We start from the raw sequence: 21,514 nt of genomic DNA, 5'->3' as shown, positions 1-21,514 counted from the left end.
TAATAATAATAATAATAGTGTTGCATACCCAGTAGTATATTACTATCAGTAGAAGGGTTCAATAGATAGGCCTTAACTTTTCTACTCTAAGAACTTACTTCTAAGGGCCTCAACTTGTTAGAAATCAAACCACAAGTTAGGCCAGAGATTTGTGATGGAATTTCCTTTCATCTTCTTTGCCTCCATGCAGGTGAGACCTAGTCTGAATTGGGGCTGCAGCAGTGGAAGAGCAGGGTTTTAAAATAATAATAAAAATTGTTTCCCACCAGTTTAAATAGCACACAGATTGTTATTCATGGAATAGGGAGGAAAGGAGCAGCCGTATGTTTTGATTTCCCCTCACTACTATATCTAATAGTTGATTATTTAATAGCTGAGGAAATAACATCTGCTGGCACCATGGGTCTGATAAAACATGTTCACTGCTCTAATCACAGATGTTCAACATAATATCTAGTTTGGCCCCTAATGATTCTGATTCAGACCGTTATGACTGCTTTCAAGGGAGATCTGATCAGAGATCTCCCTTATCAATTTGTCTTGAACTTATGTTAGCAATTACTGTACAGTATACCAGTATACAATAAGCTTGCTGCATTTTTATTTGCATTTTATTGTGAAAGAAATTTAACTTTCTGCTCAGCTGCTTTGAGGTTATGGAACAATTTTCTGTTTATAACATTTATAACATTTATAGCATTTGGAGGGAGTTTCACTTAAGAGAAGGAGCGTTGTGACCACGCATGGATGGAAGCTCTTTAGCTTCACAGAGTAGAAGGTTAAGGTCATGCTGGTGCCATTGCCCAAGATATACGTGGGGATCATTTGAGGTGTTTAACATAAGAGAAATCATGTCTCAAAATGCTTGCTTACTCTTTGGTTTTTTTTTTCTTTTCCTTTTTCTCAGACACTGGAATAAAAGATAACATCTATAGGAAACCCCCTATCTACAAACAGCATGGTACAGTCTGCTTTTCTCTGCTGCAGTGTGCTCTCACCAGATCCTTTCCCCTCCTCTTGTATGTTTACCTCTGTCTGTGTCCTGCCGTTGTATTTTCATTTAGGTATACCTCTATTCTGATTGCATGAGCGTGTATCCAGATAGACAGTTCATTCGTTCTTTGTTACTGTACATTCATGGGAACTGAGGCATATCTTTGTCAATCTGTCACTGCATCTATTTCACTTCCTAGATTTGTGTATGTGTGTGTGTGTGTGTGTGTTTGTACGCACAAAATCTTAAAGAATTACATGTAAAAGCATGTGTGGTTAGCCTAGAGTTTTGTTTCTCTCTTTTCTTGTCTAGTATCCATATAAAGGAAAGCTCTACAATCATGAAGGCATACATTGCCTGTAGCTTGAGTACTCTTTAAATCCCTGTATGAGGTACTCTGTGCTTGCTGCAGGTTATTTGTTCATTCATAGATTATGTGCAACAGAATACAATAGCACTTTTTTGTGCATGGAAGCATTTTTCCAAAATTGTAATGAACATGAAAGTGCAAATTATCATATAGCATACACAAAGAAGTACAAAAAATCAAGGAGATTATTGGCAACCGTCGTTGTTGTTCACCAAACAATGGAGAGAGTGAAACAGTATATTGGTAAGTAAAATTGGAGCTGTTTAGACACAAGGCCCAAATTGTCAGAACCCAGCCAGATGCACTTAAGTAACCCATGCTTGGGGAAAAGAAAATCTGTAGGTATATTAGACTCACTTCAGACATCATAGCAAATGGGTGTAGGTCAAGAGGAGAACCCTGCAGTCATGATATCAGCCTCCCAATCTGCATTAATAGGTGTTCTTAAATCCAGCACTCTTGAGATCAGTTGTCAGCAATTTGGGCTTGAATTGGAACCAAAGGTGGTTCCAGCTGGGACAAGAAGAACCAAAACCTAAAATCCACCAGGGAAAAGAAGAAGAAGAAGACTAGGAGTACAGTATTTATACCATGACCCATCAACACAGGGGCAAATGATCCATATTACTAGTCCTAACAGTTTCAGAAGAAGAATCTTAATGAGTCAGGGTACTGATTCAGATTACAGAACCCCTACCTCTTCAAACATTGGAGTCTCTGACAGGAAAGTAGTAAAATATCATTTTCAATTACCTGATAGTCAAGTTGATTAGGTTTTGCCTCAATATCAAATGTGATTTTAGTGAATCTCTGTAGAAACTATAAGAAACATATTATGGATAATATTGGGAGCTGATTGGTCATTTTGACCAGTGAAGAGGCAGATAAGATTATTCATGGAGCAGTAATTCATATAGTGAAAGGAAAAGACCTATATACACAGAGATGTAAAATGCAAAATATAAAGATTTATTACTCCAAGAAGCAAATTATTGTGCTTGTATGTCTCTAGGAACAGTCAGTTCATAACGAAGTTCAGGAGGATTTTATTGCATGTATATAAATATCAGCAGTCATTTAAAAAACCTCATTTAACCAACTGAGTTATTTTTGTTGGTAAAGAGAAACTAACTCAGTTTAATTGTTATTTAAACATCAAAACTCTTATTTAAGCTTCAACTATGCATTAACTGTTAGAAATAAGTTGAAAGTTTAAAATTAAACTTGCACCCACTTATACTGCTTTATCACACTGAAGGAAGACCTGAGAAACAGTTGCAAAATTCCCTCTGGAGCAGTCTTCATTGGCTTCTAATCCCATCCCACCTCATCCCTCAGCTGAAGGCAGCAGCATTGCAGGAAGACTCTTTTGCTTTTACACTGTAAACAGTTCACTAGAATGGTGAGATGGAAAGGGCTACCAATACAAATCACTCTGAAATATATGCCCTGGTTGTTCAATATATATATATATGAAGCCACTTGGAGAGGTCATTCGAAGTTTTGGGGCTGAGTTTCATCAGTATGCTGATGATACCCAGTTCTACTTTTCCTTATCAATAGAGTCAGCTGAGGCTAAATGCATGTGCAGAATTGCTGTTTGGAGGCTGTAATGGGCTGAAATAGGGCCAGTAAGCTGAAGCGGAAGCCCGGCAAGATGAAGGCTCAGTAGCTCAATAGACTACATGTCTGGGAGTTAGGAAGACAACCTGTTCTGGATGGGGTTGTGCTCCATCCAAGTACATAGCCTAACATCTGCTGGGCTAGGGAAACTCCTCTATGTCCTGTTATTGAAAAGGATTCATTATGCAGAGACACAGAGGAAGGCTTTCTTGCCTGTAGCACCTCAGTTGTAGAATGGTCTCACCTTACAGGCTCAACTGGTGCTGTCATTAACTTCATTTTAGCATGGCATTGAAATATGGTTAATCACCAAGGTCTTTGGGAATTAAGGTTGTGGGCTAGGGAGGCTTCTTTATTGTTACTAATTTTAATGTAAAATAGATTTTTAATGTTTTAAATAGCATTAAAACAGAATTGTTTTTGTACTGTTTTTTATTGCTGTACTCTGCCCTGACATTGTAAAATGCCCTTGTATAGGACAGAATATAAATACTCTAAAATAAGTAAATTAATTTAATTTGGGGTCACTCAGGTTTCAGTCCTACTTATCTGGGAGTAAGTCTATTCAACTCAATATAGATTGATTTTGACTATACATGGATAGAATTATGTTGCCATCATGTTTTGTTTTGTTTTGGTGTCTTTAAATAATGATGGCTAAAATCCTGTTGGCATAACTATGCCAGTGACGGTATACAGTGGTGCCCCGCATGATAATGTTAATTCGTTCCACAAAAATCGCTGTAGAACGAAAACGTCATCATGCAGTTTTTAAAAGCCCATAGAAACGCATTAAAACCCGATTAATGTGTTCCTAAGGGCTCCAAACTCACCGTCCAGCGAAGATCCTCCATAGCGCAGCCATTTTCGCTGCCCGTGCAGCGAGGAATCCGTGCCAGAAAACAGCAGGCGGCCATTTTTTTTAACCTGGTGGCCATTTTGAAACCATCGATCAGCTGTGCGAAAATCATCGCTTTGCGATGATCAGTTACTGAAACAAGGGACCGATCATCGCAAAACGAAATTCTCCCGTAGGGAACATCGTTTTGCGATCGCTTTTGCGATCGCAAAAACATCGATGTAAAGCGATTTCGTTGTCAAATGGAGCGCTTGTAATGCGAGACACCACTGTAGTTATACCAGCAGGGGGAGATTTGAGGTAATGAAAGACCTCCTCATTTTCTCCCCCAGCTTTTCCTACTTGTGAATAATCAATTGCATTTCATGGAAGCAGTGGCATGTGTGAAACAGAAGGATTTTTATTTCTGAAAGTTGCCAGCACCAGATGATGTTGCTGGCAGGGGACCCTTTCTGTAATGAAAGACCTCCTGCTTTAGTTCAGCAGCTCCTGTGGCTTCCATGTAGTGAAATGAATTATTCACAAATTAGAAAAATGGAGAGACAGAAGGGAAAGAGAATGGAGAGGAATTTAATTACAAAAAATCCTCCCTGCGGGTGATGCTGTTGCTTGTTTGTCAGTGTTTCTAGATATCTTAGAGATTTAAAAAAACAGGAATGCTCTGGCATCCAATCACTTCAACCTTATGTGTTATGGTTGAAATAATTAAGGTGTCAGATTATTTGACATCATGAGTGACACCTTATTTTTGTGTGTGTGTGAAATAAAATGTATATTGCAAAATGTAATGGGTACTGCAAGGAGGATAATGATCTTCTGATCACCAGAATTCACGGTGATTTATGGATGTGTAAGTGAAACCCTGGAAGTCATACTGGCAAATAAGGAGGTACCAGTTGCATTTCTGTGCACTCAGGAATTCTGGTCATTGTGATCTAATGTGGGATGGAGCTCATACATGGCTGAAGCATCACAGCCAGCTGCCTACCTAAGTCATGGGAAAAGCTTGAGAAACGATATTAAAACTACTGAAGTAAATTGTTCAGCATCTTGAAAACAAGGAGACTCTTTGAAAATGAGAGAAATCACAACCTCTCTTAAAAAATTAAGAAACACAGTATATTTATTTTATACTTTATATTTTTATAATAAAATTAAATGAAATTTAAAAAAATCAATACATTTGGTATCAAGTGGGATTTAGATTTCTGAGAATCAAATTCGGTGATACATGTACTGCACTTAGAAACGGTACTTCCTTAAGAGGTATGTTTATTTTGGCGCTGCTATATATTGCATTCCTGTACGTTTTCTTTGAGATTGGTTATAACCAAGTAAATATTGGCTTAAGTGACGGTTGAAGTACTTATCTCTGGGAGGAAGAATGAGGTAGAGAACACATATTTCTTTCAGTACCTAGTCTGACCCACAGAAGCTTTAAAAAGAAAAGTGCCTTTCCAAGAGTATCTTGTTGCTTCCAAGGGTATCTTGATTCACTTCAGAGTCCATTTAAATACCAAGCACATCCCTGTTGGCTAAAAATACTATCCTATATGTTTACTGAGTAATAAGCCCATCAAGTTCAATGGATCCTATTTCTGGGTGAGAGTACATAGGATTCCTGTTTAAGTTATATGTTCTGATAGAAAGATAAGATTGTTGCAATGCACTTGTGGAAGTCAATTTTTAAAAAGATTTTTTAAAAGGTTAAAAACTAGTTATTTCCACTGAATTTCATATACTGTGTTGCAGTTGGTGAGCATGCTTGCTCTCAATATTATTATTAAAACAAGATAGTGTTCCTATTGTCAACAGAGGGTGATATTGCCAAAGACGTAGAGCTCAACTAAACATTGCATCAAAGAATCTCCCACAGTTTGGATTTGGGTAAAGCAGACACTTGCAAATTGAATGGTGGAAGAGTAACTGTGGAAGGGATGTTTACACTTCCTAATGACATTTCCCTGCCTATATCCTCCCACCAGAGAATTTAGCTCCATGGGTAAGTAGAACAGAGCAAGTACATAATCAGTCCCAAAGACAGAATTGAAATCTTGGTTAAGAACTGATAGAGTTGATGCCATCTAGAGTTCTCTCCAACAGTGCACTATTCACTTAACCCTAGAAGCAATAGTACTCCAGATGGCTTGAGAGCAATCTCTAGCTGCCTCATGTTTGACTGTTTACAGAATGAGTGTTCACACACACTGCCGTAGATCCTTTTTGGAAGAATTATGTTTATTAGTGAGTCTAAGTGGCATAACTGAGTTTCTCTTGGCATTTCCTAGTGAAAGGCCAGTCATTCTTAGAAGAGCTGTATATAGCCCAGTTGGATATCTCCAAAATGGAAGATGTGGAGTCATTTGAACATAAATAGATAACTGAGTGGACAACTCGTTATGTCCTTCATATGGCTAGTGAAAGAAAACAAAGCATTGGTCACTTTTATGACACAATCCAAGGAAAGGGCCATTTGTTCTAAAGAAGATTTTGAAGTGTGTTGCATGATTCTTTCTTGCAGCGCAGCACAAATTCATGTTTTGGAATAGAGTGCAAAGGGTGGAGATTTATTTCACCAAAGAAATAATATTTGTACAAAAAAATGGACATTTCAAAAAAGTAAAAACTAAGTGTGTTCCACATATGTGGCAGTGACTTATCCACGGCCTGCTTCATCTTGCATCTTCTATTTTACATAAAGCACATTTGAGAATGATGAACATAAACTTCATAATTCAACCTAAGAAAGGACTTTATTGCTTTCAAAATGTTTCTTTGTAGATTTGAGAGAGACTGAGTAGCTACTCTGGTCACTTAGCCAGTTTTAGGATTTCTTCCTTTCTTAGTTCTTCAATATGAAATTTGTCTAGGAGTTCCAGTGAACTATGCTCTCACGCTGGAAATGGGGAGAAGAGTTGTTTCACTGGAGATGGGAGTTTATTTGCATCTGGTTAAATTAAGGATTAAAATAAGTCAAATATCAGAACCCCTTCTTGGAGGTACAACCTAATATGGTGAGGGGGGTTGAGTTTGTCAGAGAAGCTGAGAGCATTAATAATCAAAATGAGAGTAAACCTTAAAAAGGGCAGTAAAAGAATCATAGTGCCAAAAATGATTTAAACATTCCTGATGAATTTCAAGTCCACATAAGGAACAGATCTGCATTGCTAAACTGAATTAACTGTGAACCAGAAGAATTGTGGATTGAAATCAGAGATATTATTAGGGAAGAATGCAAAAAGACAATTCCTCTAGTCAAAAGAAATGAATAAACTAGATGTATGGTGGAAGAAGCACTTAAAATGTATAAGGACAGGCAAGAAGGGTTTTGGCTTTCTCATACCATAAAAAGGCATGCCAGCTCAATTGTAGATCATGACCTTCTAGACAGAGCAGTCTTGTATTCCTCAAAGTGATCTATTCTTTACGGCAGACTAAAATACCTGCTTGGTAATATAGTTCCCAGTCTGGTAGGCCAAATCCTCCTTTTTCTTTAGATTCTTGTAGCATTTTCAGTTTAATTCTTGCCTTCTTCCCTTGCCAAATAAACTTTAAAATCATATTGCTTAAATCTTCAAAGTATTTCTTTTCTACTTTAATTGGTACGTTTGGAACAAAAAAGTAATTTTGGTAAGATATACATTTTAATTGTCACTATCCTTCCTAACATTGATACTTGTAATTTCATCCATTTTTCCAAGTCTGTTTTTATTTGTTTGAGTAATTTTACGTAGTTGTCTTTTTTGATGGTTACACATCTTGAGGTCAGATATATTCCCAAATATTTAACCTTTTTAACTATTTGTAATGTTGACATTTCCAATAGTTGTGGGGTTTTTTTTTTTTGCTTTGCTGTTAAATTTTTTTTAATAACTTTCATTTTTTCCTTGTTGATTTTCAGTCCTGCTACTTCTCCATATTCCTCAATCTTTTCTATTAATTTCATTGTTGATTCCAGTGGATCAAATCATCTACAAATGCTTGTAGTTTGTAGCTTTCACTTTTTATTTTTCTTCTTTAATTTCTGGATCCTGTCTCACATTTCTATTGATCACTTCCAGGGTCAATATATACAGTACAAGGGAGAGAGGGCATCCTTGTGTCTTCTGCCTTTTTTAATCTTAATGTCTTCAGTCCGTTCACCATTTATGATTATTTTCGCTGTTTGATTCTTATAGATTGTCTTAATTACATTTATAAACTTCTCTCCCAGGTCAGTTATGTTCAATTGCTGTACAGTGGACCCTCTACTTACGGAATTAATCTGTATTGGAACGGTGGCTGCAGGTCAAAAAATCTGTAGGTCGAGTCTCCATTGACCTACAATGCATTGAAAACTGATTAATCCCGTAACTGGCCGTTTTTGTTTCATTTTGGTTTTTTTCTGGTCTGTAGGTCGATTCTCTGGCTGCAAGTCGAACCTAAATTTTGCGGCCAGAGAAGTCTGTAACTCAAAAAGTCTGTAAGTCAAGCCGTCTGTAAGTCGAGGGTCCACTGTATCATAAATTGCCAGCTGACATTCTCGAATGCTTTTTGAGCATCAAGGAATAGTAATGCCATTTGTTTCCCTGGTTTCATTTCATAATATTGCAGTATATCCAAAATTATCCTTAGGTTATGTCTTAGCTGTATTTTTGGTAGGAATCCATTTTGATCTTGGTGTATAAATTCCACCAGAAATTTTTTGAGTCTCTCTGCCATAATTGCTGCAAAAATTTTGTAATCCACATTTAAAAGCCAATTTGGTCTGTAGTTTTTTTATTTGTGTTAGATCCACATCTTCTTTTGGTATTAATGTTTGCCTCTAGCCATGTTTTTGGTATTTTGGCTTCTGTTAAGACTTCACTGCAAACTTCTTTCAGAAATAAGGATAGTATGTCCTGGAAAGATTTGTAATATTCGGCTGGTAGTCCATCTGGTCCTGAAATCTTATCATTTTTTTTTTGTTTTGTTTTTTGATAGCTTCCATCAATTCCATCATTATTATTTCCCTATTTAGTAGGTTTTAATGTCTTGTGATACTTTCGGTAAATTTGCTTTTTCAATATATTGTGTAATTTTTTTCTGGAGAAATGTTTTGTTTATCATATAATTTCTTGCAAAATTCTTTAATTATTCCCTTGATTTTCTCATTGTGTAATTGTAAATCTCCTTTCTCATCCTGCAATTTATTTATCACTTTTATTGTTTCTCTTTTCTCAGTCTTTCTGCTAGCTATCTCCCTGGTTTGTTGGTATTTTTGAAAATTTTTTGTTTGGCTCTCTTAATTTGTTGCACTATTCTTCTGACTGTTAGGTTTATTTCATGCTTTAATAACTTCATTTGTTTTTTGAATATTCCCTTCTGCAGATCTTTTTGTATTTCCAATTCTCATTTCTTATATTCTTCCTTTAGGTTTGTATATTGTATCTCTTTTCTTTATTTTTCTTAACCATATATGTTGTGGCTATTCCCTGAGAGACAGCCTTAGCTGTGTCCCAGATAGTTTGGAGAGAAGTCTCTTCTTTTCTGTTTTCTCTAACGAAGAATTCCATTTCTTTCTTGGCTCTTTCTATAAATTCTTTATCTTTCAACATAGTTTTATTTAGAGTCCATTTTAGAATTTTCTTTTCTTCTTTCCAATGTATCTTCATTGGATTATGGTCCGCCCATATACTTGTTTCTATTTCTTCCTCTTGAATTTCTGCCCTAAATTCTGGGGAAATCCAAATCATATCAAGTCTGGACCAAGATTTATGTTTGTTTGAGTAAAAGATATATTGCGATTTTCAAAATGTTTCTTTCTCTCCATATGTTCTGTAGGTCTAATTCTTCTGTCATCTGAAAGAAAATTTTGGGGAGTTTCTTCCTTCCTTTTCCCCCCTTTTCCCCACATCTGTAATCCAACCTTTCATCTATTATTGCATTAAAGTCTCCTAGTAAGCAAACATTTTGATATTCAATTTCCAGCATTACATTATATAGTTTTTGATTTAAAAAATCTTGTTTGTTGTTACTTTTTAGTCCAAACTTTCAGTCCAGTTTGATGGTTATATCCGTGGCCCGATGGCCTAGATCCCGCAGGTTGACACCATCCAAAGAGATACTCCAGGTCCCCAGAGGCAGTTCAGAAACTTTGGCCAAATAGATCTGAGCCAAAATTCAAAATAGCACAGTCCAATTCGATGGCTGTATCCATGGCCTGATGGCCTATTTTCCACAGATTTACACCAGCTAAACAAACACAAACACTCCCAGCTCCCAGGAGGAGTTCAAAGGTTCCACTTGGGCCAGATAGGCCTGAACCAGGGTTCAAAACCCCCATATTTCACAGTCCAATTCAGTGGCTGTATCCATGGCCTGGTGGCCTAGTTCCCACAGCTCTATGCGAGCGAAACAAACACTCCAAGCCTCCAGAAGCGGTTCAAAAAATCAACTTTAGTCAAATATACTGAGTCCCAAAGTACAGTTTAAAAGTCTACTTTACCATAGTTGGACTCTGTGGGGTTAAATTGTCTATGCTCCAGCAAGTCATCAAAAATTTTTTTTAAAGGAAATCAAAACAAGTTTCCAAGCTTTAAACAGCTACAGAGTGTTCAAAGTCACTGTCCAAAACAGTTAGTCATAACATAGCAAGATTAACTCTGACAGCTGTTTAGCTGATAATGATTTAAGAGAAAAGTTTCTTAAGTTTATAACACCAAGTTAATACCAAGCTTCCTTCATTGAAGTATATTTCTAACCAAAATCATGACTACAGAACCTTAATGTTGACAATGAAGAAATTGAAATATATATATTTTGTATACTTTGGTTCAATCATCAATCCTATTGGAGCCAAGAAATCAGAAGACGGAAACTCAGAAGGGCACCAATGTAGGAATTAGAAAACACCATCAAGTGTAAGCGTGTGTCACTGGAGACCCAGACCATGATCATCCACATTCTTTTATTCCTGATAACCATGAACAGGTATGAAAGCTGGACAGTAAAGGAAGCTGATGGGGAAAGTAGATTTGTTTAAAATATGTTGCTATTAATATATATTGCTGGATACCCTGGACTGTCAGAAAGAAGACAAACAAGTGGATCGTAGAGCAAATCAAGCCTCAAGGCAAAAATAACAAAACTGAGGTTGTCCTAATTTGGGCACACCATGAGAAGGCAAGATTCTCTGAAAATGGCAATAATGCTTTTTGTTGTTGTTTAGTCGTTAAGTTGTGTCCAACTCTTCGTGACCCCAGGGACCAGAGCACGCCAGGCCCTCCAGTCTTCCACTGCCTCCTGGAGTTTCGCCAAATTCATGTTGGTAGCTTCGATGACACTGTCCAACCATCTCGTCCTCTGTCGTCCCCTTCTCCTCTTGCCTTCACACTTTCCCAACATCAGGGTCTTTTCCAAGGAGTCTTCTCTTCTCATGAGATGGCCAAAGTATTGGAGCCTCAGCTTCAGGATCTGTCCTTCCAGTGAGCACTCAGGGTTGATTTCCTTCAGAATGGATAGGTTTGTTCTCCTTGCAGTCCAGGGACTCTCAAGAGTCTCCTCCAGCATCACAATTCAAAAGCATCAATTCTTCGGCGGCCAGCCTTCTTTATGGCCCAGCTCTCACTTCCATACATCGCTACTGGAAAAACCATATGCGGACTTTTATTGGCAAGGTGATGTTTCTGCTTTTAAAGAAGCTATCTATGTTTGTCATTGCTTTCCCCCCGGCTGCTGCTCCGATCACGGTGCCCAAGAAAGTAAAATCTGTCACTACCTCCATATCTTCCTCTTCTATTTGCCAGGAGGTGATGGGACCAGTGGCCATGATATTTGGGTTTTTTTATGTTGAGCTTCAGATCATTTTTTTTGCACTCTCCTTTTTCACCCTCATTAAGAGGTTCTTTAATTCCACCTCACTTTCTGCCATCAGAGTGGTGTCATCTGCATATCGGAGGTTGTTGATATTTCTTCCGGCAATTCCGGTTTGGGATTCATCCAGTCCAGCCTTTTCCCTGATATATTCTGCATATAAGTTAAATGAGCAGAGGGACAGTATACAGCCTTGTCCCCCTTTCCCAATTTTGAACCAGTCAGTCGTTCCATATCCAGTTTTAACTGTTGCTTCCTGTCCCACCTATAGTTTTCATGGGAGGTAGATAAGGTGGTCAGGCATTCCCATTTCTTTAAGAACTTGCCATAGTTTGCTGTAATACACACAGTCAAACGCTTTTGCGTAGTCAATGAAGCAGAAGTACATGTTTTTCTGAAACTCTCTGGCTTTCTCCATAATCCAGCACATGTTAGCAATTTGGTCTCGAGTTCCTCTGCCGCTTCAAAATCCAGCTTGTAGTTCTGGGAGTTCTCGGTCTACATACTGCTGAAGCCAACCTTGTAGGATTTTGAGCATAACCTTGCTAGTGTGTGAAATGAGTGCAATTGAACGGTAGTTGGAGCATTCTTTGGCACTGCCCTTCTTTGGGATTGGGATGTAGACTGATCTTTTCCAATCCTCTGGCTACTGCTGAGTTTTCCAAACTTGCTGGCATATTGAGGTGTAGCACCTGAACAGCATCATCTTTTAAGATTTTAAATAGTTCAACTGGAATGCCATCACCTCCACTGGCCTTGTTGTTAGCCATGCTTTCTAAGGCCCACATGACTTCACTCTCCAGGATGTCTGGCTCAAGGTCAGCAACCACATTATCTGAGTTGTCTGGGATATCCAAATCTTTCTGGTATAATTCCTCTGTGTATTCCTACCACCTCTTCTTGATGTCTTCTGCTTGTGTTAGGTCCCTACCATTTTTGTCCTTTATCATGTCCATCTTTGCACAAAACGTTCCTTTAACATCTCCAATTTTCTTGAACAGATCTCTGCTTTTCCCTTTCTATTATTTTCCTCTGTTTCTTTACACTGTTCATTTAAGAAGGCCCTCTTGTCTCTGCTTGCTATTCTTTGGAAGTCTGCATTCCATTTTCTGTAACTTTCCCTATCTCCCTTGCATTTTGTTTCCCTTCTTTTCTCTGCTATTTCTAAGGCCTCGTTAGACAGCCACCTTGCTTTCCTGCATTTCCTTTTCTTTGGGATGTTTTTTGTTGCTGCCTCCTGTACAATGTTACGAGCCTCCATCCATAGTTCTGCAGGCACTCTGTCCACCAAATCTAGTTCCTTAAATCTGTTCTTCACTTCCACTGTGTATTCATAAGGGATTTGGTTTAGATTATACCTGACTAGTCCAGTGGTTTTTCCTACTTTCTTCAGTTTAAGCTTGGATTTTGCTATGAGAAGCTGATGATCAGAGCCACAATCAGCTCCAAGTCTTGTTTTTGCCGACTGTATTGAGCTTCTCCATCTTTGGCTGCAGAGAATATAATCAATCTGATTTTGGTATGGCCCATCTGGTGATGTCCATGTGTAAAGTCGCCTCTTGTGTTGTTGGAAAAGAGTGTTTGTGATGACCAGCTTGTTCTCTTGACAAAGTTCTATTAGCCTTTGCCCTGCTTCGTTTTGAACTCCAAAGCCAAACTTCCCTGTTGTTCCTTTTATCTCTTGACTCCCTACTTTAGCATTCCAATCCCTTATAATGAGAAACTTTCTTTGGTGTCAGTTCTAGAAGGTGTTGTAAGTCTTCATAGAATTGGTCAATTTCAACCTCTTCAGCATCGGTGGTTGGTGCATAAACCTGGGTTACTGTGATGTTGAAAGGTCTGCCTTGGATTCGTATTGAAATCATTCTATCATATTTGAGATTGTGTCCCAGTACAGCTTTTCCCACTCTTTTGTTGACTATGAGGGCTACTTCATTTCTTCTATGGGATTCTTGCCCACAGTAGTAGATAAGTTGATCGTCTGAATTGAATGTTCTGCAGGTGGCTTGACAGCACATGACATCAACAGCCACAAAAGTCAGAAGCTAGGTTGTTAACACAGTCTTTAGTTGACAACCTAGCTGGTACCATAAAACTTATCATTTGATCCAATTATAATTATGTTGAAAAGCATTGGGTTTTTTTTACTGCTGAATGTAAAATCACATTAAAGGGGAAAGTTTGTATATTATACTTTCAGACAGTGTGAGAACTTGATCAATGTCCTTTGCATGATAGATTGATTTCCATCCATGTGAGGACAATATAGTTAAAGACATGTTTCATGAGAATAATTGGCCACAAGATAATGCTCACTGTCCCCCACCAGGCAAAGTCAGAATTTTTCCCAAGAGTGTTCTCACAGAGGGCTATGAGACAGCTGTCTCCTTGGGATTGTAAATGGAAATAAATTAACAAAGGAAAACTATCACCTAAACACCAGGAAGAGCACTTGAGCTGACTTGCTGGAATAATAATGTATTGTGCCTATAGAACAACACAGGTTTCTTCTGGATCAAAGTTAATAGTAGTGCCCTGTTTTTTTCTTACTAGGCATTGGCTGGAATCATGTTAAGATAACTACAAAAGAAATTATCAAAAGACAAAAATTATGGCCTTTGGTAGAAGACAAAAGAAAAGGCCTTGGATGATGCCTGGGCAATCTCTCGAACAGGTTTCCTGTTTTAAATATCTAGGTATGGCCCTTCAATCCACTGGGGACAGAAAGGCTCATATACAATATGCAGCTACCCAAGGGGAAAAAACAGCCATCTTAAGGTTCTACTACTCCAAAGGGGGTCGATATATTCCAGTAGCCTAAAAACTCTTTCAGGCAAAGGTGGTCAGCCGGATGCTCTACGGCACCTTTATAGGGCCTCCATCTAGCTGCTTTGACCTGATAGAGCGGGTTCAGACTAAATTCCTTAGAGCAATTCTTGAAGTACCAAGATGCATACCAAATGCACAAATACGTTTAGAGACAGGCTCACTAAGAATGGTAGCTAAAATTACACTAGCCTCCCTTCAATACTGGCTTAAAATAAATTATCAGCCACAGGGATTAAACCATTTACTTCTAAAGGACAATTTTCAATCAAAGTGGCTGAAAGCGGTCCTAAACAAATTGGAGAGAAGCCCATAACCCACAAAGTTATGGGCTTCTCTCCACAAGCAATACTGAGTATGCAATGGGATGAAGCAAAATCAGCCCTCAAACAGAGAATAATGGACATGGAAAGACAGATAGACCTCGGTAGATGCCCCAACTTTAGAGCGATGGACACGCACAAATATCGCGTGCTCCCCATGGCCTATTTGTCACAGCTTGAGACATATAAGTTTAGGAAAGCCTTTACTCTGGCTAGATGTGAGGCCTTTCCCTCAGCAGACCTGGAAGGCAAGTTTAAGAAGATCCTGAGGGAACAGAGACTCTGCCCTTGTGGGTCTGGTGAGATAGAATCCATTGAGCATATGATGCTCAGATGTAACAGGCATAACAAGATTCGAGGAAAATATATTACACCCCTCTTAAAAGATATGACAAGCCAGTCAGACTCGGACTACTGTAACCAATTGTTAATTGATCAAAATCGGAATACTACAGAACTGGTAGCGAAATTTTGGGTGGCATGCCATAGTAGGCAGAATAGATAGCCAAACGTAGACATTGGTCTTACATTGTCATATTTGTAGTTTTAGTGTCTTTTGCTTATTTGACTTGGCTTTTTGTAGCATATGTCAGTACTTGAAGCTCTGCATTTAATTTTGTTTTATTTATATGGCTCGATGCTGTAACAATAAAAGTGTGTGTGATAACTACGTGGGTCTAAATGGTGATGATGTTATCAGCTCGTGATGTAAATATTAAATTAAATTAAATTAAAAACTGCAGTCAGGTTCTGAGGCTCTCTAGGACCTATTTGGACTTGGGAAAACTTTAAGAACCTTGGAGGAAGGAAGTTTTATTACGTGAAAATTGCTTTCGGATCACTGGCAGTGATACTGATCCCACTGGTGGAAATCCAGTAATGATTTTCAGATATTAAAGGCTCCTTTCCCCTGAGCCAAGGCTACCAAAGATTTCCCCAGATCAGGAGGGATCCCTAGGGAGCCTTGGAACCTTGGTGGGAGCAGGGAGTAAGCTTGAAATTAAATTAAATTAAATTAAAAATGAATGGTGCAGGCTGATGATTGCCATCACCATTTATGCTCATGTATTTATGCCATTGATTCCATCCATTGGCATATTTAAGATCCTCAGATTGACCAAGTAAATCACACAAAATAACTGTTACTCTTTAAAAGGCCACTGAAACTTACATTTTTAGGGTTTGAAATAAATTTTCAGAGTCTCATGATGCTTGCCTGGAAGAGACAGTGAGTGCTAGGACACCCCACCCCCCAATCATCCATGGCTTGGATGTAGGAGAAATCTACTTTCTAGCCAGCTCCCAACCCTCTCATCTTACTAATGGGGCTGGTGTGGCAAAGCTCCAGTTGCCCTCAGAGTTGGTCAAGAGAAGCACTGCAGATGACCCCTCCTTTCTCCAGTACCTATTGCTCTGCAATGCATCATACCAAGGCAGGCCATAATAGCTGCCAATAAATACAGTCTCTCTCAGAGTAATAACACTAGAAAAGTCATTAGGAAAACTTCCTTAGGATTGCTGTACCTTGCCCTGGTAACATTCCAAGAGTCAGAAGAGGCAGTAAGAAAATTCCCCTCCTGAATGCTTGACAAAACACTGCCCTTCTGATCTGGTAAGTGTGGTGAAAGGGAAGATGGAGGGGTGTAATTAGGGGATTGGTGAGTACAAAGTATTTGGAGGAGGAAGAAATTATGTACTGGGGGTTTGGCCAGAGAACAAATTCAACTGTGGCTCAGAAATATGCTGAACAACTCCTCAGTTGGGGAAATTCTTTTGCTTAGCAAACCATGCTCAGCAAATCATGGGTGATTCTACAAACGTGTATATTCTGGAAATTGGTGATATTTGTTATTAAAAGTAGCACTTCGTAAATCTCTTTTTACATCTTTGTGTACATAATATTTTTCATTTTGAGAATTAACGTTTGAAAACAAAATGCTATTGCTATCCTGGAAAATACTGTTTTCACTTTGCAAATTCTTTTTTATTTTCTAGCATCCAGAAAATCAGATGGTGATAGCAGTGATCAAGACAGCATGAAGGTAAACTCTGAAGGCAGGAGAGCATATCATGAAATGTTTGCTTTCCTTAACAGGGCAGGGTTTTCAAAACTTTCTTCTTTACAGTGACATCCTTAGTTGTAGTAGTTTCCTTTTAACTGGCAACAGATTAAACTAAATATCTATGCTTACTTAGGCTGAAATCATGTCAAGCAAATTATATAATAGAGATTTCATAAACAAGTAGGCTTTTTTTTAAAGTGAGCATTCATTTGCTATTCTGTTTTGCTGCCATTTGTTCATATACAGCTGAAATAACTAGCTGAAAGTGCCAGTTTAGCCACTCAGAGTAAGCAGCAGGTTGACAGTACTGTGATGTCACAGTAGCATTTGAAACATTATTTTTAAAAGATAAAATGTTAGTGATAAGATTTTCTAACCAAAAAATTGATTGTTACTGTACTAATACAGTACATTGCTCTGAAATTATTTTTACTTTTTCCAACTCTGCCAAAAAAAAAAAAAAATAGAAAAATGATCCAAATTACATAAAAACAGCAATTTGAAAGTAGCAAAAAGCATTGTTCATTGCACTTGTTACAGTAATTATATTGGAAAGGGAACATTGTGACCTTAGTATTGCTGAAAGAAATGTATTACAGGGAATGTAATACTTATAATGCACTACATCCAGACCCTACATCACATTTTTGTTCAAGACCTCTCTCTGTGGAGAGTGCCATTTCTTGTAATCATATGGACAGAAATAATTGTGATTTCCCCAAACCTAGAATTGCTCAGGAATTTCAGTAGCATCCCTTCTATGTGGTGTCATAAACAACATGGAGAAACAAGGAGTTAAGATCAGTTTCCCTTCCTTGTCTACCTTTGTCCAGTGAAGAGATAACATTCGGAAGAGCTTCCAAGGGTCCCCCCACCCCAGGAGAGGTTTTGTGCCTTTTGGGTTGGCCTAGGATAGAATCAGGATAGAATCACTTCAGTATGGAGCTGGGGATTTGTTTTGTGCCAGCATGGCTACCGTTCCTTTCGTTTCTTTGAGACATTACCTGTAACATTTTGTGGATAAGAAATGTGTAACTGCATGACTTTCACAAAATTACAGTCATTGACATGCTTCCCAAAAAGTGCAATAACATTTTTGTTGTTCTTTTTAAAACATTGTTTTTTGAAAGAGAAAGTACAAAACAACCCACAAGCCCAGTTTCTGCCACTGAACTGGTAGTGAGACAAATGCCCTTTGAAACAGAAGTGTAGCCTGCAAGCTTTAGCTTTCACTTGTATGTTTCCCTTGCTGTGTGGATTGGCTTGAAAGCATCAAAGGTTTAATTTGGGGATTTCTTCTTCTCAGCTGAAGTCTAGCTGGCTAACTCTGAAAGGAGACATGGATGCCAGAACCAATTCTTCAGAACTGGATACTCAGTCACTCCCACAAAGTCCTGGAACTGACAGAGATCTTCAACGACTAAATAATAATGCAAATTGTACCTACCTAAGTAAGTTTTCCCCCTCAGTTGTGTCAGTTAGGAACACAGTATTCAAAGCCTAGAACAAACTTGTCCCACTTTGGTTAAAACAAATACAAAAGGTATATCAGAAGGATTATCATTTTTGATACTTAAAAGTGACTTTATATTAATAGTGTAATGCATATAATAGGAGACAAACAAAATTAAATTGATGTGGAATTACTTCTATGGTTTATAGGAGGGTAGATGTTGGAGATGTCCAACTTTGATTTGTTACCTATTTCCTTGTCATATGTTGAAGTACATAATTTTTTTTGAGGTAGGCTTTATAAAATGTTTAATGGAATATGAAATAAACTCATGTTTTTAAGTTGCACTGTTAAATTGTATAAATATTGTTAATCTGGAAGATTCAGAATTAGCTACATGTTTGTTAATTTTTGGAAGACAACTTACCGGTTGAAAGTGAAAATCTTCCCATTCCTCATCTAACTTGAATTTGTACAAACAGGAAAGAGTTCTTGACATATTAAAAAACAATAAATTAGAGAAAGAAGGCTACCCACCTGATAATTTTATAGAAAATTTGAGTTTATTTATTAGCCTTTGAAACAAATGTTCACAAATACATTCATTCTTATGTATCAATTCCCCTTGTAAAATTGTGTTGTTGGACTTTATGCATGTGTAAACACACTATTGTTACCTTGGAAAGAAAGAAGTAGTAGAAGTAGTAATAGCAATACAGTGGTGCCTCGTATAACGAGCGCCCCGTTTAACGATGAATCCGCATAGCGATGCGGATTTTGCGATCACAAAAGCGATCGCATTGCGATGTTTCCTATTTCCGCCCAGCTGGGGGGAGAGGGCTTCAGAGCGACCACGGTGGAGGCTTACCAAACGGTCGCTCCAAAGCCAGTGCCGCCCAGCTGGGGGAAAATGACTGCCCGCAGCATTTTCGCACCTCGCTTACCGAGGCGGCGAAAATGGCGGCCGGATGGGGGATTCTTCACTTACCGGTGAGTTTTTCCCCAATAGGAACGCATTAAACGGAGTTTAATGCATTCCTATGGGTTCCCCCCCCCTGCATAGCGAAGAATCCGGATAGCGACATTAATCCTGGAACGGATTAACGTCACTATGCGGGGCACCACTGTAAAGTGAAGTGGTAATTAGAAGCGACTCCCATGGAGCTCAGTGTACTTTGCTCACCTGCTTTTATGTGCACATAGAATGAATCTTTGTGAGGCTTCTTTTTTCATTATTCTCCATGTGGTTACCCTCTGTAGAAGTTACTCAGGCTTTGTTCTTTCTTTCTTTATAACAAAAACATCACTGTACAATTAATTTATCAGGTAATTTTTGTCCAATGATAGGCAACATCAGGGACCTTTGGGGCAGCTAGTATGAAATCTTCCATGGCACATGTTGAGGGGCATAGAGTACACTGACCTAGGTGTGGATTTGCTTGTTATCCACATTTGCAAGGAAATTTGTCAGTACAAACCCCATTTTCTTAGGTTCACCTCCGATCTGTAACCTACTAGGTGACTTCCAAGTAATCCAGTTCTTGCTGTGACTGGGAGCTAGAACTCCCTGGGGTTCCATCCATTTTAAGAGGTGGGTAATGCTTACTTTCCTCATGATAGTCCTGGCATTCTCTGCTGTATTTTCAAGATTTACAGATATTCTGAAAAAAAACACTTTTCCTTGGTTTTAATCTGGGGGAGGAGGAATGCTAGCACATTTAATGTAGATGATGAAGTCTTTCATGGTTAGTAGCTACCTCTCTCCATATGCCACTGGATGTAGTGCTTGCTAGATAATTGATTTTATCGGAGGGGGGAGCTCAGGCATCTAGGAATAGTTCTATACTGCAGCTCTCACTGAGTGTCTAGCTGTTCTGAATTGGCTCAGCTACCATATATCACTACTACTCATTCTAGGGGACTGCAATGCTAAAGTAGGGAGTCAAGAGATTAAAATGAACAACAGGGAAGTTTGGCTTTGGAGTTCAAAACGAAGCAGGGCAAAGGCTAATAGAGTTTTGTGAAGAGAACAAGCTGGTCATCACAAAACTCTTTTCCAACAAGAGGCGATACTATACATGGAAATCACCAGGTGGGCAATACCGAAATCAGATTGATTATATTCTCTGCAACTCAATACAGTAAGCAAACACAAGACTTGGAGCTGATTGTGGCTCTGATCATCAGCTTCTCTTAGCAAAATCCAAGCTTAAACTGAAGAGAGTAGGAAAAACCACTGGGCTAGTCAGATATAATCTAAACCAAATCCCTTATGAATACACAGTGGAAGTGAAGAACAGATTTAAGGAACTAGATTTGGTGGACAGAGTGCCTGAAGAACTTTGGATGAAGGCTCATAACATTGTACAGGAGGCAACAACAAAAACCATCCCAAAGAAAAGGAAATGCAAGAAAGCAAAGTGGCTGTCCAATGAGGCCTTAGAAATAGCAGAGAAGAGAAGGGAAACAAAATGCAAGGGAGATAAGGAAAGTTACAGAAAATTGAATGCAGACTTCCAAAGAATAGGAAGGAGAGACAAGAGGGCCTTCTTAAATGAACAATGCAAAGAAAGAGAGGAAAATACAGTAATAGAAAAGGAGAAACCAGAGATCTGTTCAGGAAAATTGGAGATATTAGAGGAACAAAGATGGACATGATAAAGGACAAAAATGGTAGGGACCTAACAGAAGACATCAAGAAGAGGTGGCAAGAATACACAGAGGAATTATACCAGAAAGATTTGGATATACCAGACAACTCAGATAATGTGGTTGCTGACCTTGAGCCAGACATCCTGGAGAGTGAAGTCAAGTGGGCCTTAGAAAGCTTGGCTAACAACAAGGCCAGTGGAGGTGATGACAATCCAGTTGATCTATTTAAAATCTTAAAATATGATGCTGTTAAGGTGCTACATTCAATATGCCAGGAAATTTGGAAAACTCAACAGTGGCCAGAGGACTGGAGAAGATCAGTCTACATCCCAGTCCCAAAGAAGGGCAGTGCGAAAGAATGCTCCAACTACTGTACAGTTGCACTCATTTCACACACTAGCAAGGTTATGCTCAAAATCCTACAAGGTAGGCTCCAGTAGTATGTGGACCGAGAACTCCCAGAACTACAAGCTGGACCAAATTACTAACATGCGCTGGATTTATGGAGAATGCCAGAG

The 21,514-nt window shown here is 38.6% G+C and overlaps 1 protein-coding gene across 1 annotated transcript in view; it reads left to right on the top strand.

The window, feature by feature from the left end:
- ABLIM2 (actin binding LIM protein family member 2) overlaps positions 1 to 21,514 on the top strand; it is a 130,663-nt gene that overhangs the window by 91,238 nt on the left and 17,911 nt on the right. Inside the window, exons 14-16 of the mRNA XM_020805785.3 lie at positions 908 to 961; positions 16,824 to 16,870; positions 18,198 to 18,342. Coding sequence (XP_020661444.3) covers positions 908 to 961; positions 16,824 to 16,870; positions 18,198 to 18,342 — 246 coding nt within the window. The remainder of the gene's footprint in view (positions 1 to 907; positions 962 to 16,823; positions 16,871 to 18,197; positions 18,343 to 21,514) is intronic.

Source organism: Pogona vitticeps, chromosome 5 (assembly GCF_051106095.1).
Source record: "Pogona vitticeps strain Pit_001003342236 chromosome 5, PviZW2.1, whole genome shotgun sequence".
NCBI classification, from domain to species: Eukaryota; Metazoa; Chordata; class Lepidosauria; order Squamata; family Agamidae; genus Pogona; species Pogona vitticeps.
Note: the sequence above shows the minus strand (reverse complement) of the source record. Positions and strands in the feature narration are given on the sequence as shown.